The sequence below is a fragment of the Falco cherrug genome, chromosome 17, assembly GCF_023634085.1.
Source record: "Falco cherrug isolate bFalChe1 chromosome 17, bFalChe1.pri, whole genome shotgun sequence".
Taxonomy (NCBI): Eukaryota; Metazoa; Chordata; class Aves; order Falconiformes; family Falconidae; genus Falco; species Falco cherrug.
Window position 1 is genome coordinate 2,282,390 of NC_073713.1, and position 26,519 is coordinate 2,308,908.

The 26,519-nt window shown below is 41.5% G+C and overlaps 1 protein-coding gene across 1 annotated transcript in view; it reads left to right on the forward strand.

Moving 5' to 3' along the window:
* The first annotated feature begins 8,267 nt into the window (after positions 1–8,267).
* Positions 8,268–26,519, forward strand: part of GRAMD1B (GRAM domain containing 1B) — a 141,648-nt gene continuing 123,396 nt past the window's right edge. Inside the window, exon 1 of the mRNA XM_055728469.1 lies at positions 8,268–8,426. Coding sequence (XP_055584444.1) covers positions 8,401–8,426 — 26 coding nt within the window. The 5' untranslated portion in view covers positions 8,268–8,400. The remainder of the gene's footprint in view (positions 8,427–26,519) is intronic.

The window sequence follows — 26,519 nt, forward strand, 5'->3', positions numbered from 1 at the left end:
AACACTGGGTGCTCTGGGGGCTTTGGAAAGGCACTTGTGGAACCTGCAGGCTTGGAAGGGAAAGAGATATGAAGCAAGCTGCCTGCCTCACTTGTGTCTTGGGTAGGCTAGGTTGGTACTCACTTGAAGCTAGCGTCTAGGGGTCAAAACAAAAAAAAAAAAAAAAAAACAACAAAAAAAATCAAAAACCAAAGCGCCAGGGAAGGTTCTTCATGTGGTGAAGTATTCATCTCATGCAATGGGGAATTCAAACAAATGAAACTTTGCTTCCTTTGGTATTTTTTTCAGTAGTTAAGGCACTAGCAGTTGCAATCAATGCTGGAAACCTCCCACAAAATGAGCAGTCAGCAGGGTTTTCTGTGACAGGGCAAGACAGCAGCGGGTGGGGTGAAGAACATGGTGGGCCTGGTACACTGAGGCAGAGGGCTGCAGAACCATAATGGTCGGCTCCCCTGACCTGTGTGTGAGGCAGTTTCACAGCCTGAGGAAAAACCTGCCTGTGGGAGGTGGTGTGGGGGGTGAAAGGCTGAGGGGGGGCTGGTTCTGCAGCCTTCCCCCCCATGCCCTCAGCAGGGAGCCTGGGCACAGCTGTGGGGACGCGGCTCCCTGGGAACTGAGAGGACTCACCTGTGTGGCCTTGCACAGCTGAGGTGATGATGATGGCGGCTCTGGGGGGCCTGCCCAGTGCCCCCTTCCTCGGGGCGGCAGCTGTGTGGCTGTGTCCCCTGTAAGCCAGGTGGCTCCAAACCAGGAGAAAGGCAGAGTGGGGGCAGCCCCTCAGGGGCCAGTGCTGCCTCTGGAAGGTTCCACACACCTCAGGTGACCCTGGGAGCCTCATGCCTGCTGCTCTGCTGTCCTCTTACATTTCAGGGTAGTTATGCAGAATGCAGTACCTTTATAAACAGGTAAATTATTATTATTTTTTTTCCCCACTGTCTGAATCCATCCTGTCTGTTGGGGCCCAGGAGGATGGGCCATGCTGAGGGGGTGACAGTCCCCCAGGCTGTGGTGTGGGGCAGCAGCTGTCTGCTGAGGCTGTGGCTTCGGTGTGCATGGAAAAAAACATTAGAAAATGAGGGAATAAAGGAGACTTTAGGACTGTTGCTTTTGGGGGTCAGGAAGCCTGAGGTCAAGTCTCCAGTCCTGTTGGTAAATCTATTACTGCTGCAGTTCTTGCTTCCTTGGTGTCTTGGTGACCTCCCTGCTGCCTCTGGCACTATAAATAGCACCTGCTGTTGTGGCTGGTTTTTTTTCCTGCCTGGAAAAGCAGGAATGAGAAGTAGTGACCTGTAAGGTTGTGAGAAGAGTGAGGTCCTTGGAAAATGAGAATTGTTTGGGTGTCTCAGGTATCCAGCCTTCCGTGTATCTGTTGTCCCGTTTGCCTCAGACTAGGTGATGTAAATGGCCATGAGCATCTGCACGGGGAGGAGGATGGAAGAAAGGACTTGCTTGCCGTGATGCCTTACGATTAAGGGTTGGTCTTGACTAGTAGTGTTTAAGGTGGGGGTTTGTCTCAACCCTGTTGTCACATTTCAGGTGGGCGCTTTTTTTTTTTTTTTTAACCTGAATTTCTGGAAACTGTCTAGCTCCTGATACAAAACCAAAAGCAGATGCTGTAAATCTGAGTTTTTCTGGTTACAAATGTTATAATCTTTGAGCCAAATGTCTCATTCCAGGGTTTGAATTGTATTAATTTGTTACATGATTTTACTCCTTTCCTAAGCTCATGGTTATTAATGTATTTAATAGCAATAACTAGGCTGCTTTGTTAATCTCTGGAACTTGAATTTGCTTCACAGCTGCAGAGTTCTTTCTGGGCAGATAAAGGCAAGTACCTGCAGTATGAAACTTAAATGTTGTTTTAGTGATGGAAGAATAGGTTAGTCTTGAAAGAAAGGTTTTTTTGCCACATGCTTTGTACATATGTGCATGTTTAACAAGTTTTTTACTGAAGCAATAGAGGGACATGAAAGTGATGAACCATTGTTGCAGCATTGCAAATCCCCAAGTGTTACTGGTGCTAAAGTAATCAAAATAGTTCTGGTGACTGTCAGAATCTGATATAATACCTTAGCTGGTGTCCTTGGTTTATAATTTGGGCAATAAAAATACATGCCAAAGTCCACAACAATTTATGTTTCTAAATATCTGTCTGGAGTAGGCATGCTTAAATAACCCTATGGCAGAGTCCACAAGAGTTGAAAAATATTATAATCAGGTGTTTCAGTGACTGGATTAATGAGGTAGGAGCAGCTGTGACTTCATTGGTGCGTTCTTTCAACTTCACTGTGTGAAATCAAAGTTTATGCCTTCTGTGTAGGGTTAAGAAACTGCCTTGCTTTGCATATAGGCATCAAAAGCCCAGTTTTTAGGTTGAAACTCCAGGTACCTGATAGTTCTTGTTGCTTAAGCACATGACATGGGAGTGTATAGTGAGATTTTAAGTGTGGTGACTTGGAGTTTGGCACCTCTGTGTAAACCAGTGACTGTCAACAGTATTCTGTGCTCCCAAGGTCAGGCTGGGAAATGTTTATCATAGTTACTTATATTCCAGAAAGACTAGGAAAGTTTGAGCTTTGAAGGCAGATGCTCTCCCCATATGCTCAGTGCAATTTCTTTTCCAGTATCATATTGAAAGCTTTATCATTAGCTTATTCTGAAGAGGAACTGTTTCACTGATGAGCAGGAATGATGCCCTTGATATACTTGCGATTTTTCACTTGCTTTGTTCTCTTTGCTGCTTTAAAGATCTTCTTGAAGAATGTGTTGTGTGTGGAAATGCTAGAAAGAAGGGGAAATTAAAGAACTAAATTTGGACAACGCATCTGTTTGGAGCATTTTTGGTATGAAGCAAGCATTGTGAATATGCTAAATAACTCTAATAAAACAGGCTCAAGCCCTGTCTTTTTCCCTGAAGGCCTGCCTTGGTGATTGAGAGCTGTGTTAATCTTGCATTTATTATTAAACACTCTGTCCTTGAAAAAAGTCTTGAGGCCACAGTTTTCCTCATGAACTTTTAATCTCTGGTATTTATTGTTTACTGTTGCCTGTCTGTCTCTAATGTATCAGCTTTATGCTTGTCTTGGCCTTGGTGGCAATGACCACGTGGATAGGAGGGGAAAGGATTATAGTGAAGATGTCATGATTCTTCTCTGCTTGGCTTCTGGCCTTTAAAACAAAAGTCATTGATGCCATTACTCTGTCAAATGACTTGGATTCTAGCCCAGGAGGGCACAACTCTTAACTCTGCCATAAAGTGTACACTTCACCCAGTGCACAATGAGCTTCTATAAGTAGAACAAAATTTTGCCTCTGAGTTTGAGCACCGAATTTATATCTGAACTTGCATAAGGCTTATATTTGTGCAGAATCTGGTACAGATTTGGCTTTTTACAGAAAGTAAAATTCTAAGTTGCAAGGCTGGAATTGCAGTTTTAAACCTGCCAGTGCTCTGATACAGAGAAGGTAGTCATTTTACAGTATGCAAGACTTAGATAATAGATTTATTTCCAGAGAAAAGGAAGCTCAAAGCTATCATGTTTTTTGCTGCCAGGTCTGTTATGCACCCCCCTGTTGTCAGGGGCCTTTGGAGACTATACCTTTTTGGCATCCAATTACTCATCTGTGCTTTTTTGTTATTTTAAGTGGGTAGTCTGAAGTAAACATCAGTTAAGAGTAGGATGCAGTGGTTCACTGAAGAAATTCAGCACCTACAGCTGAGCACTTATGCCAAGAATATTCAGTTGGAGAAAAGATACATCTGTTATAATTATTTTTCAAATCTGGCATGACCTCCATAAATTGAGGAATGTCTAGTTCTTCTGGTGTACATGGTATTTAGGCCAAGAAGTCTTTATGGAAATGGTTCAGAGAGTTAATATCTGTATTTTCGAGTTCTCAGCAGTCTACATGTGCTTTAATTTCTCCAGTTCAGCACTTAAAGGTACTAAGATGTCTTTTATCTTCGGATTTACTTGATGCCTTTATTTGAAGCTAGCTTTGGTTATATAGGAAAAAAATATGGAAGGAAATTAGGTCAAGGCCTAGGACCTTGATAGAAGCACAGTATCTCAGCAAAAAACCCAAACAGGTCCTGAAGGAACTCCTTTTGTGTTTGTGTAGTATTTATTAGCTGACAAATTGTAAACTCAACCTTGTGATCAGCTGACCCAGCTTTTCTGGTGAGGGTGTTTGAATAGTTTAAACTTACATAATATGGGATAGCAAACAGAAAATGTTTCAGCAAAAAGCTTACTAAGAACAGTATCTGAGTGCACTATTGTTTCCCAGGAGAGAAGGTGAATCCATCTTTGGTTGTATCATTTCACATTAGTGCTCCCAAAGACTGGATTGCATGTTCTATCAATCTCCAGGAGGGAACAATCCTGCAGAATGCCCAAGGGGACTGAATAGATGTCTAGTGACCTCTTAAATCATATGCAGTTGCTCAGATCCAATGCTCCAGCCACCTTGTGCAACACCAGAAGCTGCTTAATTTTTTCTTGAACTTCCTGTCTTTAATCTTCTTTCCTTTCTCCCTGCTCCAGTTCACTGATAACTGGTTTGCATTCAAATTTATGGGTGCTGGGAGGGGGAATTAATTTCACTGCTCTTACTTCCTGTTGAATGGAAGGGCCAAATTTCACTTTCTTCCAGGTGTCCCTAAAGGACTTGCAAATGAAGAATGAGGTCTTTTTTGGCTTTTTCTAAGGGGCAGTAGGAGAAGTAAAAGCTAGTCCCAGCACTTTCTAGTTGGAGGGAGCCAGCTGGAGTTGTACTTGCAGTGCTGAGCTTCCAGCTGCTTTCTCTACTTGGCTCAGGACAGAAGTGAACATGTGGTCCTAAGCTAACGATGTCTGCAAAAAGCAAAGCAATAGGCTCACTGAAAGAGTTCTCTAGTGCAGATAGGGGTTTGGTCCTAAGTTCTGATCACATCTCTACCAATTTTTTTCTTTTCTTTCTTTTTATGGGATGGTGTACTTCTGCCTCAAAGGGATACTACTGTAGCATTTTGAAAGCAGAGGAGTGCTAAGTCTAAGTCTACTTCTGTAATTTATTTCTCTGAGAGGTGCTCTTTGCCTGCTCGGTAGAAGAAAAAAACCTCACCTGTACTACTTGAGTAACAAAGCAACATGTGCCTGACTCTTTTTTTTTTTTTTTTTTTTTTTTTTTTTTTTTTTTTTCTGTGTGTCAAACCAAATGGCAAAAATGAAATGCTGGTTTTACCCTTGAGTCAAGTCTTAGCAGAAACTTCATATTAGGGGGGGAATAAATAGGAACCTGTTGTGCAGTTGGACTTAATACCATGTCTAGGTGGGCTATTTTAGATGTTTTATTCTTTGTTTGTAAAACTAGCGCTTTTTTGCAGCCTCTCAATATCCACATAAGTCTTTGAGGTCCAATTCCATTCTCAGAAGCACTGGGTTAGCTTTGGGCTGACTCCCTGCGTGCAGAAGGGAGATTAGAGCTGTGGGAGGTAAAATGGTGGAGCTGGCTGTAGGGGCACAATTTTTTTTTCTATTCCCAAGGGAACAGCTTTAGATCTGAAAATAGGCAGGTGAAATCCTGATATCCAATTGCATAGTTACTGTAAGCACAGGAAGCATGCTTTTTTTTTGGCATTACTAGCATATTTTTTTTTTACCTTTAAAAGTCACCATCCCAGCTCCTATGGAAATCCCTATGTGACTTTGTCATTTTGAGAATATTTTAAGCTGTATGTTAACAGCTCTGTCCTCAAGGATGCTTTTCTGAGCCATCAGGTGATGCGTGACTGAGTAGACTTCTGGAAAGGGTCTGCTTTTGCTTTTTATAGATGAGCACTCAAAAAAAAAAAAAAAAGAGATGAACACAACAAACTTGTTTAAGGGCTGTATTTTGAATAATAGCTGTCTCCCTTTTTTTTTTTTTCTTCAAGTCGAGGTGGACTAATGCAAGACAGGGATTACAATGTGAAATTTGCAGTTTGTCTGGATGGTCTCTTGCAGGCAGACTGGTGCTCATTTTGCTTGTGCTGTCAGTTGACAGAGAGCACAGCAAACAGTGCTTTACTTGGGTATACCCAGTTAGCTGAAGAGCAGTGGCTTTCGTTCTGTGCTTGCTTCTATATAGCAAAGCGTGCAGGCAAAACTATTTCCTTAGTAGAAGGTCGGGGGATGGAGCTATATTTTGTGGACTACTGGTACTTTATACTGTGATGGGCTTAAATGCTGGCTGTGCTCCCAAGAGAAGGCAAATCTGCAGGAAAAAGTTCTTTGAGCAAATTTTCTTGCTTACCATCTGGAGAAAAACAGTTAGCTGAAGCTGTTGGGAAGTGGCTGTGTTGCTTGTTAACTGCTATGTTGTATATAAATGTTGCTACAACCAGGTGGCAATCACAGCAGTGGTGCATCTAGGCATGTATGATGCTGCTGTTCTGTGTATCTATGTATGTAGATCAGAACAAGGTGTAAGTTGCACCCTCTGTGAAGGGGGATTTTCACACTGGGAATTAGGAAGAGACTGCTGAAGAAATTGGGTGGTATCGGTTTTTCCTTTTACTTGCTCTCTGTGCACTACTGTGCACATGAGCCAAGTGCTCTAGCAGCACGTTGTAGGTCATGCTGAGCAGGCTAATACACCGTGCTGCTCTGTCTCTGTTCAGATTGCATCTGCTGTCCAAGATACCCAGGTTATCTGTTCTGCAGTGCAGACAAACCTTTAGTCCCTGATGACAGTTTTGTCTGGCTGCTGCAGTACTCTTCTATGCTAGATAAGGTTCTTCTCTAGAAGCTACTTGTAAAACCTGATTGCACCCAGTCACGTGCCCTCACAGATATTAAAGAACAAACACTGAAGTCTGACAATGTCTGACTTAAAACTGTGGTGGAAAGGCTGAGGTTTGCTTTGAGAACAAACAGTATAGAAGATGCCCTGAATTAGACTCTCTTGAGGGGGCAGGGAAGGGTGTTGGAAACGGCTGGGCTTTGTTTTGTGGAGGTTTTTTGGTGATCTACTGTCTACATCATATGTTTTAAGGTACACTGCATTTCTTTGACCATGGTCCATTTGCAATATGTGCTTGGTTCTGAGTAAATGTCTTTGAGGAAATACGCTTTATTTTTAATTTTTATTTATTATTTTTTATTTTATTCTTTCTCTGATTAGGGTGGGGCATATCAACCTACTGGAAAAACAGTCCACCAGCTTTCTCTGGGCATTACACAAGTCAGTCTGTCCCCTGAGACTTGTCAACCACAGGATGGTTTCTGGCAGAACTGGAACTCTGAAGTGCTGTACTGAACTGTGGTAAAAAGTAGGCTCAAATATGAGCCTCAGGCTACACAGTGGATTTTGACTTGATTACAGTTAATGAGAACTCGGTGTCTGAATCCCTAGGGCATGTTTTTGAGGAAGGAAAATTTGGTCACTGAATTAAGACAGTGGGCAAAAGCAAAGTGATCATATGATCATAATTAGGAAAAGAGGATCACATCAAAGCTGTGAGCTTGTTTTGGCAGAGAAGTGTGGTATGCTCTATTCAGAAGTTGTTTAATGCTAGGATAAACCTGATTACCCATTAACCTGCTCTAGCTCATTATCTGTCTTCTGTATGTCACTTTTGTCAGGTATTTATATAGTCCTAGTGCCCTCACCTGTCTGGTGATTTGATTCTGGGAACAAATAAATACTTAAACTCCCAAAGAACTGTACCCTTGCTGCAGGTGGCAGGGACAGATGCACAAAACCTTTGACCCTCTCTAAATCCTTTTGTAAATGAAGGAAGTATAAATACTCAGAACACATGCTGTAAGATTCAAGCCACTTTCTACCTCCAGTCCTGTGTGTTTGGTAACGATGTGGGATTCAGTTAGTCTAGGCACCCTCCTTCCACAGCAGACCCTTGTTCTGCTGATAATGGGGTTTGTTTGTACCGTCTATATCTGCAGCTGCTCTTCTGGGGTTTTGTTGGTTTGGCACCCTCTTGTCATTCCTTTAAATCTCTTCTCTTTTAGATTACATCGTAAAATCCCGCCTGATGTGGAAGAGGGGTTTCTCCAGGAGTGGCTCCGAGAGGATGGTTTGGAAATCACGGGGAAAGGAAGATGCCTTAAGAAAGGAGAGATCCTGCTTCGTGCCCTGCGGCCAGAAGAGGGTTAACGAGGCGCACAGCTCCTGTGAGGGAGGCAGCGTGTGCACTTGGCAGTGAGAGATGCGCTACGGCATGAGAGGAGCGGAGCAGCGCTCCGTTCGGCGTGCCGGCCCTCAGACTGCCCCTGCATGTCCACAGCGGGTGTCCGGCTCCCACTGAAGGGTCCCCGCCTCCCAGCCCCGCATCCCACCGCTCCGGAATGGGGTCTTCCCCCCCCTCACACGGCGCTGTCTGACACGGGCGTGCTGCTGTGAGGCGCTGGCTGGTGAATGAGTGCCCCTCCGAGCAGAGCCAGGTAAGACAGCGTCACTTTTGTTCCCTTTCCAGCTGGGATTCGGGTAGCCACTGGGTTTTGGTTGTCTGTGGGAAGCGAGGCAGACACATGATGGTGCTGGTCCCTTAGCACAGAATAAAAAGTACTGGTCTTTGGGGACGCTGTTGTATCGTCCCCTCTGGAGGTGTCTGAGGACACTTGCATCGTCTTATCAGCTATGTTCTGTATTTGAAGTGTTGAAGTTACTGCAAGTCAATAGTAAAGCTATTAACATGGACTGTTGAAAAGGCTGTGATGGGAAAGATCAGCTTGTGTTTTTGGAAGGATAAGAAATTTTGTTACTCTTCACTTGTTTCATTTCACAAGATTTAAATGTCTTTGCGAGTCACAGCATCAAAATATTACCCACCATGTAAGAACAGAAGGCATGTGTCTTTTCACACAGGAGGATTGGTATGTTCAAATAACTGTATACTCTAATAACATGGTATTATTCCTGGATATAGCAAAACACCTGTGCAGATACTGCTTTAATTTCAAAACCAAGCTTTTAGCTCTGTTCTCATTTTTCTTAATTCTGTGGGAGTTTTCCTCTAATTCCTTGGTTGTTTTTTTTTTTAAAAATAGCTCTTGGCTCTGTCACCATTTATCCCTAGCTTGCACATTGAAGTGATTGCCTTGGAAATAGCACGCCACATGTGAGTTAGCAGGCTACTGAACGCAGCAGGTTAGTCTAGCCTTCTCATTTGAGTTCTCAGAAAAGCTATTGCAACAAATTAATATCAGGCTGTCCATGGTTTTTGTAGCTAGTTGTTTGTGTGCTTTTAGAATGAGCTTAAGGATCCTGAGTATTTTGTATAATTCATACATACACACATATATGTATGACAGGAGGCATTACTTGGAGTAGTAAAGGAACAGAGTTGCCAAAAATCCTTGGCTGGAGTGTGGACTGAGCTAGACAAGGATTTTGACCACACATTGATTATTCTGCGAGTACTCGTGGCTCAGAAAATGCATACCCACCTAACCTTATTAATAGCGATCCTTCTCAGAAGCAGGCATTAGGCCTTAAATGAGAGATGACACTATTAATCTTGGTTGTTAGCTGGCTATGATTCTCTGAATGTTTGACAAAGAATGTTTATAAAATATTAGCCCTGTATGTTTACATGTGTAGAGTGAATGCAGAAATTGCAGGCTTCATAAGCCACTGGAATTCCGGTAGAAATGTCAAACGCTGAAAGCAGGTGAAAGCTTGACTTAAAGTCTAGGAAGCATTCCCTCTGTGTTTTGTTTAGCTTAGTGGCCTGTTGCTTATAGATATTGCAAGCATGTAAACCAGAATGAAAGACTACTGTTATTTGCGACCAGAGCTGATCTGCTTATCTTTCATTTATCTAATTACAAAATGCTGCATCATGTGATATATAATCCATTGTGCTTGTGTGCATATTTCATAAAAACATGCTGAAGCAAATGGGAGGAAAAAGAAATTTAAGGTCAGTTATAGAGAGATCAGGTACTGTTACCATCATCTGCTTTTGAGCTTTCCCATACAGGAGGCCTGAAACAGTTGGGTGAACTTTAAATAAGGTAATTGTTACAGAATTATACAAATTTTCATATATTAAAGAATGATTGATTTGGATCTTGCTTTATCTGGATTAATGACCTCTGAATGTTTCTTGTTTCTTTCCCTTTGCAAACTATATTTGGTGAATACTAATGACAAGACTGGAGCTCAGGTCTTGGAAAACCGAAAGCTTAAGGCTTGAAGCTCCTGTTGGCTTTTTTCACCCTAATCATGGAAGCAGGGGAGCAAATACTTCAATCTCTGGCTTACCCTGGAAAGGACATGTCTCAACACTTTATAGCATCAATTTTCTTTTGCAAATGTAGATGTTTATCGTTAAAATCAATCTGGAAACATCCATTTTTTGCTGGGAAGTCAGAGGTCAAGGACACCTAGACAAATGAATATTAGGAGGGAGCACAATTAGAGCATCACCTAATGATGCTCTTGAGGGTCCTGTGTGTGCCAAGGAGACATACTGTTGAGGTGCCCTAGAGGATGTGTGTAAAAAACATTTCAGGTAATGCCATGTGGCTGGAGTGGCTGTTAAAACAGAAAAGGAGTTCCTGGCTTTAATTTAGTGACCAGCAGCTAAGAATGTGCAATACTTAAGTACAAAATATTGCTGTAGTTAACATTCCCTGGCCACCTTGGAATAATTCAGGCAGGCTGAAGAAATGCCTGATGGAGTTTCTTGGTTTTTGAGATGGCCCTTGAGAAAAGGGAGAATCTCCTTGTTAGCCATTAGCACTATTTCCCTGGGGCAGCAATAGTCAGTTGCATCTGTCATGGGACCTGGCTGGTGTTCCAGCAATGAAACATGGCTAGTGGAGTCTTGGGAGGGATGGTGGTATAAATCCCTGGGCTAAGAGGAAATGGGAGGCCTGTGCAGCGGCATAAAAACACATGTAAGTGGTGGGGAGAAGAACCTTGAAGAGAGGTTGAAAGTGCTAAAATTTTTGGGAACGTATGGGCTTTAAGTCAACACACCTGTGCACCCCTTCAAGCATCCTTACTGTTGGCTTAAAGTGTCTTTTTTATTATTCTTATTATTTTATTTTGCAAAGGAAAAAGGGCTCTGCTTATTCAGTTCAGGAGCAGGAGTGTATTTTGACATCAATGATCAGTACAAGTTGGAATACTTACCATGTATAACTAACAAGTGATTTCTAGAGTGAAGAGATATTTATGGAAAGGCTGTGCATGCTGCCGAAGGGCAGAAAATGCATGATTCTGATTACCTTGCATCTTGAAAAAAGTCTGAATGTTGGAGGAGACTGTCATCCCTGGGAAGAAAATTATTCCATGTCAGGTGTTGCACTTGACTTGCTTCATGTTATTATATGTTTGGCTAAACTTTCTATGAGTGTTCCATTTAGAAAAGACAAAGAATTTATATTTGACTGTCTGCGAAATACTACACTTGTAGCTAGATTGTAACGTGCCTGTATCAGAGGTGAATTTAAGCAGTGAGTTTGCAAACTTGTTTAATTTACTTAGAACTAGCGGTTTTTATTTCTAAAGCATCTGTTGCTCTTTAATTACATGAATGACTTATGAATGTCTTATTTAACTGTGACTATTCACACTCCTTTGGGCTTTATTTTTGGTGTGGTGGGGTTTTTTTTTGTGGTGTGGTGTGTTTTTGGTTTTTTGTTTTGTTTTGTTTTTTGTTTTTTAAATAGACTTCTAAACCCAAGCTTTTCTCTTGAAGCAAATTTGATTTATACCATAAAGGGTGAGGTGCTGGGGTTCGGGGCTCCTGGTTGAGGAAGAATCTTAAGTTGATTTGCGGGTGAGCAGTAATGTGAAACAGTGATAGTAAAAGGCACTGTAGGAGAAGAGGAAAGACGAAGTATAGTCTTATCTGACCTAAGGAATACAATCATGTTTCCATGGCATGTTTCATTTTTTGATCTAAAAAATAAAATTGCTGATAACGCTATCTCTGGCGACATGTGGTTGTCTGGCATGCCTGTGGTTAGCATATAGTGCATCATGCTTAACAAATGCTCCTATATGTATTGTTCTTGTGTACCACAGAGCAAGATGTCACCCCGCTTTCACCCATTGTCACATTTGTCATGCATGCTGCAGTCATGAGAACTAGCGCCCTGTGTATATATTCTCCTGATACCACATACTGATGCTCACTTGTCCTATGCACTTCATGTCTGTCCCAAGCTACTTAATGCAAAGGGTTGTGGTACACAGGTTGATTAATAATCCACTCTGGAAGCAGAGATCTCAGGTCTCAGAATGGAGTTGCATATGCAATGATTTTTTTTCATGGTAATGAGATGCAAATTAACAACTTTTCTGTACTTCCATGCTCTGATACCTTTTTCTGGGGGGAGGGGGGAGGTGCAGGGTGAAATTAGAGATGCTTTCAGTGCTGTAGGCTCTAAAATGTTACTGCCTTATAGGACACAGTCAATATGCAAGCTCAGCTGGATCAGGTGTGCAGACAGCAACTCACTGGGTATATATGATGAATTTCATTGCATTTCATATGTACAAATTAACAAGTGTGGAACTAACTGTGTCCTTGATCTTAAAGGCTTTGGGTTTGTCTGCGGTCCAGCTATTCATGAAAGGCAGTTCTGCTGTTCTGGGATGACAGATGAACAGTAAGATCTATATTAAACTTCTAATTAAAGATATAATGACAGGTTGGTTAGAGAGTGAAGATAGGACACTTGGAGGCTTTAGCTTTGTCCCATTGTAGACTGCTGGAGTGACAGTAAGTAGGTCATTTAAGGTCAGCCATTTTACAAGTATGGTGGTATTGATTTCAGTGGTATCCGAGTGTCTGAATACTGCTGGATAAGTGTGAGCTGTGCTGGCCCTCAGCCTCTGGCAAGGAGGATGCCAGCATCATCTTAGAAGATGTTGTAATGATAAATACAGAAAAAATAGAGAAATGCTCTATAGTTGTAATGGGAACCCGTTGAACCCTTTAATGGATAGACTACGGTTATCATTGCTTCTAGACTAGCGCAACAGTAGTCTTTGTTTTTCCTTTTGCTCTCCCCCAGGCTGCTTAGGTTTGCTTCTTTCAGAGACTGTCTTTCCTCTTGCTTGTGGTAGCTATACCAGTGACTGCCTCAGAGACCTCGCATGTCTTGGACCCCTTTCCGCTTAGCTTTGACTATTTTGAGACTGCTTGCTATGCCACTCCCATGTCTGGTTATGGGATTTGGCTTGAAAGCTTGATGTGAAACAAAGCAGTAGCCTTGTTGTCTGCAGCAGTGCCTGCTGATGTTGTTCCATTTCAGAGAATTATTCTGTTATTGTTTCTGTCAGATGTCAGCCTTGTGATGCAGTGCTAAGGATTTGTAAATATTTCCGTGTTGCGGTGGGGTGCTACACTCATGTTGCAGTGGGGTCTCTTGAGCCACTGATGATGTATGCTGCATAATCAAGATGTGGCATTCTACCACTACAAGACTGTCAAGATGTGGGTGCTGTCCTGTGTAGTGTCTCCTGCCTATAAACCAAGAATAGGTGCTATGCTTTTCAGCTGTTCTGTACCCTATCTATTTCCTGTTGATCAACAGTTTTATTTCTGTTGCCAGCCTTCTGCTATTTCTAGCACTTCTCACATATGCCCACATCTTTCCACATCCTTTTCCCACCCTCCCCTCCTTCCTTGGATGTTTGGCAAGATGGACACTAAGGAATCAGGCTTTTATAAGGATGATGGTACTTGGCTTCTTAAAATAGTTTAAAATGGAGTGACTTTTATAAGGGGTGGAAGAAGTCACGCTTCTGGCATTGATGACAAGCAAAAATTTGGGGGTGGGGATGGAGGTGTTTCAGGTCTAGCTGTAGAACATCTTGCCTAACCCACTGATGAGGCAGCAGTAATAGATGGGAATGACCACGTTGTGTTCTAGGCTTGTAGCTGCCATGTTTTGTGCTGTGGTGCATTAGGCTTTTTGATGGCATACACCCAAATGCTGAACAGTTGCCCCATATTTTTTCACCACTTCTTCCTTGTGAGATAAATGGATCATATGGTGCTACTTTTGTCCTATGCGTACTGCATTGGAAGGAAGAGGGACTGGAAATGCTATTTGGAGATAATTACGGCCATACTCATCCCTTATGTCTTCTAAGCGAAGTTAATGTAAAAGAACAAGCTGTTGTCTCTGCCTGTGCTGTGACACTTATTGCTGTGACACATGACGCAGTAGAAAGGGCAGAGACCCGCAAGCTGTAGAACCTTGCTGCCCTCCTGCCCCCTTAAGCAAGGAGGGAACCCATCCAGAAAGGAACAGTTTACCTGATCTGACAGGCTTGGTTTTTCAAGTTAATTGTATAAAATGTGGAACAGAGTAATACAGAGAAGGAAGATGCCTCTTCCCTTGTGCCTTACTTGTCTAATGCTACACTGACCAGGTGGCTCTGAACCCAAAACTGTCTGCGCCATTAAGAGGGATCTTTGCTTTTGGCAGGACAGAGCACAGGTGAGTACGGAAATGAAACTAAAGGCTGAGTGTGCTGGCGTAGGCTGTAGGGCTGATTGAGTGTGAGATTTCTGCAGCTTTCTCTCCCACATTTCCATTTCTAACTAGGTCATTTACAGTAACTATGCCTAGCTGGCAGGCCTGATGACTGCAGTAGAGCCACATGTTTTTGCTATTCAAATTCTTAGTTAATGAATAAGTTAGTTATTTTAAGCAGCTCTCGTGAAAATCTGCAGTGGGGGATAAGGAAGAACAGAATTGGCGTGCTTGCAGGCCACGATATATATGTTGGTTAGTTGATGATCCCATAGGAAACACTACTCCTGGAACTGTGTGCTACTCTTCCTTACATTTTTAATTAAGTCTGTGGTGGGGAAAGAGGACAAATAACCTCAAACAGTAACAGATATTATCTGTGTTGAAATAAAAGATTAATCAAGGAGCAGCTCTGGTGCACTGCTGTGATTAAGGTGAAACTGCAGAGTCCAGCTGATGACTGACGACTTGGCCGAGGCCAGAGTCCCAGGAGAGCACACTGTTGGGTTAATATACTTTTTTTTTTTTATGCAAATGATTCATGATCTTGCAGCATTTGCTGACACAGTATTTGTAAGTAGTAGAAATGGAGATAGGCAAAGTATGCTTATTCTATCTTAAGTTCCTTGGAGCATTTATTTCTGTGCCTACAAATATCTATATGCAGGGCACCCAACTGTGACCTTGGATTGCAATTTTTAGAAACTACTGCAGTACAACTAGTAATTGCAAGGGAAAGTGCAAGTTCAAATAAATGATTTTACGAAAGGTGGCTTGTAGACTACATAACATCATCTAGCATGACAAAGGGCTAGAAGAATGGTATTCAAAGGTATCTCAAAGCATCATGTGCAAATATGCATGTATGTGTCATAAGCTTTTTCAAAATGTACATGTATTGTGTCCTGAAAACAGTTTGTTTGAAACCTCTGCTAACTACTATTATGTTTGTGCTATAGTAGATTTCCTTAAACATGCCACTGCTGTCAAGAAAATAGAGAACTGGCTTTACATAAGGGACTAGTCACACATGGAACAAGATAAGATGTTATCCTGAATTTAAGTTCCTGTGGGGAGTTAGACTTGGTGATCCTCTCTTTCAAATTTACCTTTTCAATCTGAATTACCATTACCTTCAGGTTGCTGATCGGGATACAGGTATTACTGTGTTATAATATATAGATGCAAATTTGGTCAAGTGTTTTCCAATTTAAAAGAGGATTTGTATTTCAAGGTACACAGTGAGTACTGCTGCTATAGTACCTGTGAATGCACCACTGCGTAAATGTTGTCTGGCTATGAAAACAGCTTGGTCGTCTGATATTGTCATGTATGTATCAAAGAGCACAACCCACTTTTTTACTTGCATTATATTATTATGGATATACGAGGATGCATTTGAATATCAGTGCCTTGCACCCGAAGTTTGCATGATGCTTTTTTATGGTATGAGTCTGGGACAGTTGCATCCAGGTAGCGTTTGGTGATACAACCTGCAATGTCTGAGCTACACACGATGAAGACATGCTTCAGGAGTTGTGGCTATGGAGCAGTGGCTGGGCTTGAAAGGATACTAGTGTGTTTTTGGTAGACCTTAGGCACGCTAAGACCTGGCACTGTGGAGTTGGTGGAGGAGATGCACGGTGTATCGGTGATGCTAAAAATAGGAGATCTGTGCCCAGTAAATGACTGCAAGCAGAGAAGCTTGAGTCCTTCAGTCAATCAGGCTTGAGTCCTAGGCTGCTCTGAAAACTTTTTTTGTTGAATGCAACCCAAAGGGGATACAAAACACTGACACATTCATCCAAGGAAGGCAAGCCTCATGGAGTTTTCCTCCTCCTGTGCTGAGAGACTTAAGTAATGTATTTATGGCAAACAGAATACGAAACTAGCCAAAGCTATTTTTATCACTTGGCCCCTGTCTGTCTGTCTGCCTACTCCTTTCCTTTGCTCAGTTTTAGTTCCTGCCCCTTCAGTTCTCCTTCCTCTGAAGTTAAGCACACCTTTTCTCACACTTTGAATCTGTTTGCTCTCTATTTGCCTGTTAGATGCAAACACATTTTGTGTTACTAGTTTTTATCTTACAACCTTAAATTCCAGGGAGAGAAATGAGAGCTCTGTTAAACTTGGTCTGGATTAGCTGTTGCCTTTCAGTGAGGACGCTTTGCCCTACCACTTCTTCTGTCTTATGGCCTCAATGTGTGTTATGCTTTCTCTCTTCTATATGTGAGGAAATGGGTGGAGAAACTAATTTGTCAGTGTAATGTCAGGCATGTTTAAAGGTCACATTATGAAAACAACTTGAGGATTCTCCTTTTATTTAATAGAACTTTGTGACCATTGCTTGTGAGTTGTAACTCCTTGTAGCTTCACATTAAGGTGTTCAGAGTTATGTTCACTTTGCGGTATGTACACTTGTTTGTGGACTCTCTTGGGTGGCTTCCCTTGTAGGGTTCTTAAGAAGCGTTTAAAATAATAAAAATGCCTGTGTGGCTTGCATAAACCTGCTGTGATGTGCTTGCAAAAAAGTCAGTTTACTAACTCTTGCCTACCTTATTTGTGAATTCTGAAATTTCAGTAACATGGGAACAGAACTTCGACTTGCTGTAACCCTGTCCTAAGTCTTCATAGTATAGATACTTGAAGAGCCTAATGTAGGAAAGAGCAAGAGGCTAATGGGATTAGTAGAGATTAAAATGAATAGCTTGGTGATGCTAGCGTACTCAAAACCCCAGGCAGGTCTACCAGAAGTCTTGCTGTAGAGAAGGTTTTAAGACTTGGTTTCCTGACAGTGCCAGGTCAGTGACCATGCTTGGGACTTGCGAGGCCCTGTGCTATAAAACTCTTTTGAAATGGGACACCTGGAAAAGCAGTCAGCAAGATGGAGAAAACAAGCAGCTTGTTTGTTATGCCTGTGTGATTGTTTGCTGTGATGATGTCCATGGTTACGACCAGTCCAGCCCTAATAAAAGGCATGGGAAAGATGGCTTCATTCTGTAATGAGTTCCACCCTTTGTGCTGGGAAATGGTTACAGAATAATCTGCTTCTGATCAGCAGGCTGGAAATCACAAACCCTGTCTGGATGTAAGTATTGTAAGACTCTTAAACCTTATTTGTGCCTCAATCCACACCCCTTTGCGTACCTCTTCACCTTCAAGTTCAGCTGTGTTACAACTGAAAGAAGCATCCACATAACTGTGTAAGTTCATTTTTATCCTACTGTTTCTTGCTTCACACTCTGGAGACCTTTTTAAACAACTTGGTTGGCTGTGTGATATTTTATCATTATGAGTCACTGCAGCTGTCACCTAGCCAAAATGAACACATACAAACTTTTTATGGTAGCCTAACCTACTAAATTCTTCTTTGTTCTTCCTGATATATCTCTCTTCTACCAGTTGTCTTTTTAATATTTAGCCTTTCATGAATCTGGAATGCCCAATAATTAACCAGTATTTTGTTCTTTGCTTTCAAAGTCTGAGTGGTTAGCAAGATAAAATCAGTAGACTGGAAACCAGTTCCATGGGCCAAAGTAATCTTTGTATCCAAATTACTTGGTTCTGCCACATTTTCCACTTGGTGGCAAAGCTGGCCAGTTTCCTGTGAGTATTTTAACTGCAGAATCTGTTACCAAATCTGTGAGATCTTTCCTTAGCTTTCATTTTAATTGCTATCCTTTCTTCTACAGGATAGGGAAACAGCTATGTAACATTTGTCTTTAATCTCATCTGAATTGAACATCTGTTCTTCTTTGCTTTGCCAGGGAAAGCTTTGGGCATCTAGGATAGACAGAGCGAGGGAATCTAATTATTTAGTATTAGAGCAGTCTAACTGTTGAAAGACTGACTCCTCGCTTGTGTCACAAGGGAGAGAAAGTTTAAAAAATCTGAGTAGTGTGCATAGAAGCTCCGAGCTACCTTGGTAGTGTGAAAGAAGCTCCTCATTTTGTTTTAATGAGGCCTGGGGGTACAAAGGCAACTCTTTCATTTAGTGAAGCTGGAGGAGAAGCAAAACAGGACAGTGTCCCTAAAGCTTTTACCTTTGAACTTCTGCAAGGCAGCCTGCTGGTCTGGACTGTGAATGTTGAGCCTCTGTCCCACTAGGAGATCACTTGGTACTCATGTTTTTATGGCTGCCTTTGAGCTGCCTGTGCAGTACTGCACGAACGTTTCAGTGCACAGAAATGAGTATTTCCAGATCTAAGTGCTGCCCCTTGGAAAGCTCAGAAATGTTAGTGCTCACTTTCCAATCTTATAGCTGGAGTAAGCAGATCAGGCCAGCTGTATGTTTACTTTTTGTGTAGGTAAGCCTTTTATCTCTCAATGTTTCTTTGAGGAAGGACCTACCTTTAATGAGTAGTTAAAATTTGAAGACATGGGCTACTAGCATCTACAGGAGCTCCTTGGCTGTAACATTGTGCAGAGCAGTGTTCTTGTGTAGGTACTATCCCTGTGTATGTGAGGGGGAAGACGGACATGAGAAATTTTCTGGGGAATGGGTAATTTAACTGGAGCAGGAAACGAAAATGAGCTTTTTAACAGTTTGGCATATAAACCACTATTGAGATTGTCTTTTTTTCCAGTGGAGTGCGCTTGGTGCCGGAGCACAGATGATATAGATTACAGCTGGGGGGGCTTAAAGCCAAGCTCCCCACTGCTCTGTACTAGCTGATGCAGCTCTAAAGAAATCAATGGAGCTGCTCCAGTTCAGGCCAGCTAAGAACTTTTCCCTGGAGTGGTCTGCTTTTTAATGAGGTCCTGCAGGGCTGGCCAAGTCACTGCAAGCCTGACCTTTTATGTGGCCCCATCTTTTCATTCATTGTCTCTTTGACTGGTAATTGTGGAAATTGAGACTGAACAGAGTAGGCCAGATGATATTACTGACAGTATTTCATTGGGTGTGAAGAATAAAATGCATGTAAGAGACTTGCAGAGAAGAAACAAGTTTGGTTTGGGTTTTTTTGCAGGTATTGCCATTGAAGCCAAAATTACTTTTTAAACAGGTCTAGTGCTGTTCCCAAGTTGGCTATCTCCTTTGAATTGTTGAAATGTCGATTAATATTGAAGCTGCCTGAATTTGCATGTGGAAAGGGAGATGGCTCGATATATCTCTATTTCTACACTATTGAATGCTCTCAGTTTAAACACTATAGAGTAGAAGGGTTTAGAGTGGCTGTAGATCTCAGCCCTATATGGGAAACAAAAGAAACCTTTTGGATGTGTAAAACAAGTTGTGAAGACCCTTTTGCTAAAGCTGATGATGTCACAAAGTATTGTGGGGCTCAAATTCCAGGCCTCTGAAAACTACTCCTAATCCAAATGGGACACAGTGACTGTTGTTCTGTAACTTCTGAATGCAGCCTAGATTTTACATGCTTCTTACTATGAGGTCTGCAGGGCTACTTTAATCTGCTTGTTTTTAAGAGAGAACTGAGCTCTGCAAGCAAGGGGTTTAGACTTGTTTTGTAGCTTCCCTTCCCCTCCTATTTGTATTTGTAGGAATCTAAGGAGTTTAATGCTGCTCTGCTCTCAGCCTGTCATTCTTCTGTGATGTTTATTGATGTCTTCTCCCTCCCACCCCCCCGTGTTATAGCAAAAGCCTAAATTAAGCCTAAATTAAATTATTCTGGGCTATAAGTTAAATGCCAAGTGTAATTATTGCTGAAATGATCTGCTTACTAGTGCTCTTCACTCTCTGGAGACAACCCTTCATCCTGAAGAGTGAACAGAAATTGAGCTGATTGCTTGAGGCCAATACCTATAAGCCTTGTCCACAAGAGAGCATTTTTCTCTTGCCCTCTCTGCAATCTGATGAAACTTTTATATGAGAGTATGTAATTTATGATTAAAGGGACTATTAGGCATATAGGAGGAACACAGTCTTACTGATCTCTGGCATAACCCTGAAAGAGGGCTGAGGTTAGCTCTAGTCTAGGATTTATAGCAGCAATCTGGGAGTCAGCATCTTGTGGGTTATGCCCTTCTGAAGATGGGCACTGGTGACGGGCTGGATGATTCTGCACAATTCTGCTCTGGGTTTAGAGCAGATGCTTCTGGGATTTTTGGCAACACAGGATCACTGAATTCAGAAATCTGTATGTCTGTATCGTATCCTATCCCTTGCTGCTGTGGCAGCTGTAAGATTATCAGTTCTTCCTCATTTGTAAAAAAACGTGCTATTTAAAAAACCTGTGAAATGGCTTTCACTTAATAAGCACATTTTAGTATCTTGTATAATAGTACTCATGAATCATCATGCAATGGAGTAGAATTTTGCTGAAGTAGTTTAGCTGACTGCAAAAGTGCCAGAGAGGATTTGAATTAGTTTTAAAAACAGGAATTGGGCCTCTTCAGCTGCTACATGGGTTGGGAAGCAGAAGGAATGGCAAAGAACATCTCACCTGTAACCTCTGTGGTGGATAGAGAAAGTACAAGACATTGACTTTTTTCTTTTAAGAGCTTTGACAAGTTGGTAGAGGTATCTAAAGATCACCCCAGTGGCCACTTCCCTGAGCTGGGAGTAAGAAAAGTTTCTGAAGGTGTCCGTTCCTTTAGGTATATACTTCTCCTGGGTTTACATATTGCCTTTCTTTTTCCATTGGCTTCTGAGTCCTTCCAGGCTCAAGAGGGAGAAGAACACTAATCACAGCAACATAGCAAATCCATGTTAATAGTTTTACTATAAGCATGCTCAAAGATATGTGCTGCACCTGTGTTAAAATATGAAAATAAATGGGGTAGAGTTTTGCTGATGGCAAGTAAGCTGCTCTGAGTAACAGCTTGGAGTGTTCAAATCCAAATGTGCTGCCTCCAAAATGTCATAAAATGTATGTGTAGCATTTGACTGTCTGTGTGCCATCTGTGTGTTTCTAGTAAAGCTCTGAATAACTTGCTAATTGTTACTGTATGTTGTTCCTTTCTTTTGCACCCTTGAATGGTAAGCAGAATCCCTCAGATATTTTTTTCTTAGGGGTTTAATTCAGCTGATTATTCTGGAGCTCTTATCTGAGGAGGGAATGAAGTCAGGAACTCGTACATCTATCTGAGTGTTTTTGATTAAGGAGTGATCCCATTAAAACAAAACAAAGCAAACCAAACAAAAACCAAACGAAAAGGCCCCTACTAAAAGGTCTAGAGCTCAGCTTCTGTATGCTGAGCAACAGAAAATTCAAGCTGATGCCTCAGTATCAGAAATGGAATTGATGAAGTGGTTTGAGGAGAGAAAGAGGGAGAGAATACCATATAAAAAGTTTGGAGAAGATTTGTTAAGAGTAGAACAAATAAACGCTTGAGTACTGTGTCAAGGTAATTCTGTTCAGTGGTAAAAGCAAACCTGTTAGAAAGGCATCCCTGAAGGATGATTTCCTTTTTGGTTTAAATTTTGGTTTACTGCAAACCTGTGAATGTTGTTCCACCGCTTGTAGTTCTAAAGAGCCATCTTCATGGTGTTCATGGCATATAATTTTCCAATCAAGATGCTACAAACAAGCCATAAAGTCAAGTTCTTCCGTAACGGGAGTACTTTAAATGCAATGCTAGCCAGGAATATGGGTAACAAAATCATGAATTTGGAAGAAAATAAGGAGTTTACCATCAGGTACTTAGGTGTGTTTCAGCTGTTATAATATTGACTGGGAAATACAATTAAGGGATAAAAAAGCTGTACTTCTAAGACTGGGAGGAAAAAGAATTTTGTGTATGTATTCTTTCCAGAGAAAATACTGGTAGATGTTATCTGAGCATAGCATCTTGCCTGAGGCCCCCTCCAGCGCTTAGAGCCTGAGTGTTGCACTACCTACTGAATTTTACATTTGTGTAGATATACATTTATCTAGACAAGATAAGCATCCTCTAATATCTTAAATTTTCAGAACTAGGTGGACATAAATACTCTGGAGAGGAATATTCTATGCTGAAGATTGGGGCACAGTAAGGAGTACTTAATTAGCTGCTATCTTCATTTCTTGGCTTGAGTTTTATAAGTTTTGTGGAAAATGGGAAGGAATTAGTGAGTAAAGTTCTGACAAGCTGAAGAACTAGAAACATTTCACCAGGGACTCTGCAATGTAAATTCCCTGTAAGTTTAGGACTACAGTTGTGCACGCATTTCTAATGTACTTATGTAACTGAGGCTGTGACATGTTAATAAAATTACTAAAAACATAACTTACCCTTCCTTGTGAAGAAAACGGAACATTAGCTGTATGACACTGGCTGGACAGTTGCATCTGAGGGTCTTCAAACCAAACTTAAAAGACAACAAAATGAAACACTCCTTTGAGATCCTACTGGTATTTGTAGTCACTGATTATTTTGACCACACGTTGGCCGTGTGGGTGGCTTGCTTCCAAATTAAAGCAGCACACAGGTAGGTAACCCAATCTACTTACTGCTGGATCTGTGCGCTCCATTAAACGCAGGCTCCCGTGTGAGTGTTTTAGTGTGGATCAGGACTATGCTTCTGAATCAAAACTTCCAGCCTGACTCAGTCTGCATCACAGAGCATGCTATTTACATAGACTGGATTGCTTTCAGATGAAGCTAAATTGTAAGATGTTCTTCATACCATTAAAGTGCCTTCAATCCACAAAACCAGATTTAAAAAAAAAAAGGTGCGTCTGGAATGTTGGCAGGTCCTCAGTACCAACTGTTTTTGGAGCTCTCTTCGCTTGTGCTTCTTGCTAATTTGGATGCAGCCAACGAACTAACCTGCGTAATGTAGTCTGTGTGAGGTTTTGCTGCAGGTATGCATCTGTCTTGTTCTCTCACTGGTATCCCACTGATTATTTTACTTCAAGTAAAACATATTTTCATAGAAGAAAACAGTGTAACGTGATCCAGAGAAAACATGTAGTCTTGCGTGAAGCTCACTTGGAACTGAGGGGAAGGCCATAAAGTCAGACCCATGTCTTATTGCAAACATAGGCATTAAAACTATGTAAATTAGCAAATGTGTGCTGGCATTATTAAGGTCTTCCCTGATAAAGGAATAAAAAGGCAGCTGGAAAGGCAAAACTCTTGAGAAATTCTAGTGACGATCGGCACCGGAAAGAATGACCTGTGAAGACTTTACCAGTGCTGCAGCCCCAACTGTAGTAGTTTTTATCTGTTCAACACTTTCTGACCCTGCTAAGTTATGTTCTAAAACTTTAAATTAGCTAGAACCTGATCTTCCTACTTTGCCGTTACAGAAATAGACAAAAGAGTTACCTCATTCTTCCTGTTCTGCTAAGCTCCTGTAATACACCTGGATTTCAGGAGGCTATTTATGCCATGCCCTCACTCTTTTCTGGCTTTTCTGCTGTCCTACTTCCCCACCAGAAACATGCGTGTGAGGCAGAAGCTTGCCTTCCATGCTTGTCCTCTTCCTTCCAGATACATGACTCTTCTGTGTTCGAGACAGCACAACAAAAGCACATACCCTTAGAAAACCAAATTATCTTTGAAATGCTTTCAAACTAGTATGCTAGCCAGTACAACTTCTATCAGCCCACCTTCCTTTCGACGTTCCATAGGGCAACTGTCAGCAGGTTGCAGGTAAGCATGTACTCAACAGATAGAGTTGGTTGGAAGTAGGACTCCTTCCCCCCCCAAAAAAAATCTGTTTGCATGGCACATATCTTGTTAGTGATGCTGGGTGAAAATGGTTACTTCAACTATTCATCAACCTGTTGTAAATTTTCATGACTGTAGATAGGCAATTGGTCTAAGTGTAAAATGCCAGCTCTAATATTTTGATGCACCTCTGTCTTGCTGGGAAGAAAAGTGTTAGGTAAACAAATTAACAAATTGCATCTGTGTTTCTTAGTGTTTCTGACTGACTTTGTAGAACTGCTTGATGCTGCTTCTTGTGCTGGGGAGAAAAAAAAAAGCTCTGGCAAGAGAGAAGTTCGGAAGGTGCTCACAACTTGGAAATTGTAGAAAATGTTTCTTTGACTTCTGTTAATTGTGGCAAGGGGAAGCACAGTAGCCTAGGAACTGAGAAAGTTTTTCAGCTTCAGTCTGTACAACACTGATATCTCTTATGCTTATTTATACAGCCACGTAGCCATATGATTGGCAGTCCAAAATCAGCAAGACTTGTTTGTGCTTTTGAGATGTGACAGTGTTTATTAGAGGAGTACAGGTGTCTATTGAAGCTGTACACAGCATAGTTTTACTTAGAAGGTGTTAACATAAAATTTATTTTGACTTGGGTATTTGTTCCTGTTCCTTTCACTAAATCCTTTTTAAAATTGTTTGTCAGAAACCAAAGGCTCCAGAAATTAATGACTTCAAATTGTGAACTTGGCATCTAGTTCTTGCTGTAATAATGCTAGCTTTTCACTCAAAGCTCAGCGTTGATTCTCTTCATAAGCATATGGTGAAAACCAATTCTGAGCTCCAAAGAGACTTCAGTCCGCATAATGCTAGAGTTTCAATGGCTCTGTGTCAGTGAGCTGAAATTTACCTTTTGAGTTTGTGATGCCTTTTTTCCCCACAGGTTTGACTGAACATTCTGCAGTGGAGAAAGCAGGATTTTCCAGCTGTAAAGACCAGACCTGTTATAAGGGCTGGAGAGATGGTTTAGAAAACTGGATTTGCTGAAAGATAGACAAGTAAGGCTATTCCTGAACCTTGAAGAGAGGGGAATTTTATAAGACAAGTGTCATGTGAGTTAGGTGTTGGCAAGCAGTCAGGGGAATGTGAAATCGAGCGGGGCAGGAAGAAGTTTGAGAGTTGTGGTGTAAGGTTGCAAAAACTCCTCATCCTCCCTGCCACGTGGAGGGAGATGAATGGGGTCACTAAAAGCCGCTTTGAGATGCTCTCAGTGAGGAAGCTGTGATCAACAGGGTTTGGAAAGCTAAGGGCAGGGCAGGATGCTGTGTGTGCCTTTGAATTCTGGTCTTGTTAGAGAAAAGTCTTGCTCACAAATTTCATGAAAGATTGGAGTAGCTTCAGAGAGTCCTGTGTGTACAGTCTGTCTGGCCATGAGCTGTCGTTGTAGGTGGTTTCACAATATTTCACTAGTTAAGATTGTAAACTACAGCTGGATGGATGGATGTGAGTTTCCAAAACAGTGTCCCAATACAAAGTTCTTTTCAGGTAAATATAATCTGAGACAGAGAATGGAAAAAGGAAATCTAGAATGGAAAAAAAAAAAACCAACCTGAGAAAAGGGCTGAGGCTATAACTCTGCATCTCTAACTTTGTACCTTTTGTAACTGTGCGAAATGTTTGTTCTCAAATGAGTGACAAAGCAGTCAGACAATGGAAGAGCTGATTTTTTTTTTTTTTTTTGGAAGAATTTGTCACACTACCATATCTATTTGAATGCTTCCTATGCTTTACTTACCCTCATCAATGCTTAATGAATGAATCCGATATTAGCTGTGATAATGTTCCTGTTCTGTAGCTAGGGAATGAAGGTGCAGATAACCAGCTGCTCAGTTTCAAACAGCATTAAATAATTTGATTGAGGTTAGTAGACTAGTGTGTGTTGATTAAGCATCAGATTTGGCTCATTTGCTCTAGGCTTCTGATCTATTTAAATGCTTACGCTGTTGTCTCATGGTGAAATGTTTATCTCTGCCTACTGCAGAGGGAGCTCAGGGTAACTGCAACAGACTCAGATGTTTAGGGTAGCTACTCAGCCTTGGTGACTAGAGCTCAATCCAACAATAATATGCATTACTATGGTTTAGTCTTCCGTCTTGTGAAGAAAATGAGAATTTTCGGAAGGTTTTGGGCTGTTTCTTAAGTTAGATGGTGCCTGTTCCAGGGTCATTACCTGAAAGAATAAATACCATCTTTTTCAGAAGAGGCTGATCTGGTGATATTCATAGGCAAGTGGGATGAAAGTTTGAGATCTCTCCACATTTATCTGTCAGAGCAGGCTGGCAGATTCGTATGGCTGAGAGTACTTGTGTGCGCACACAAATGTACAGACCTCTCCTAACCTTTTTTATCTTGGATAATTTTTAATTATGCCAGGTTGCGCTGGACTGGCTCCTAGGTTTAGTAGCAGTATGGCGTATTATAACTGTAGAG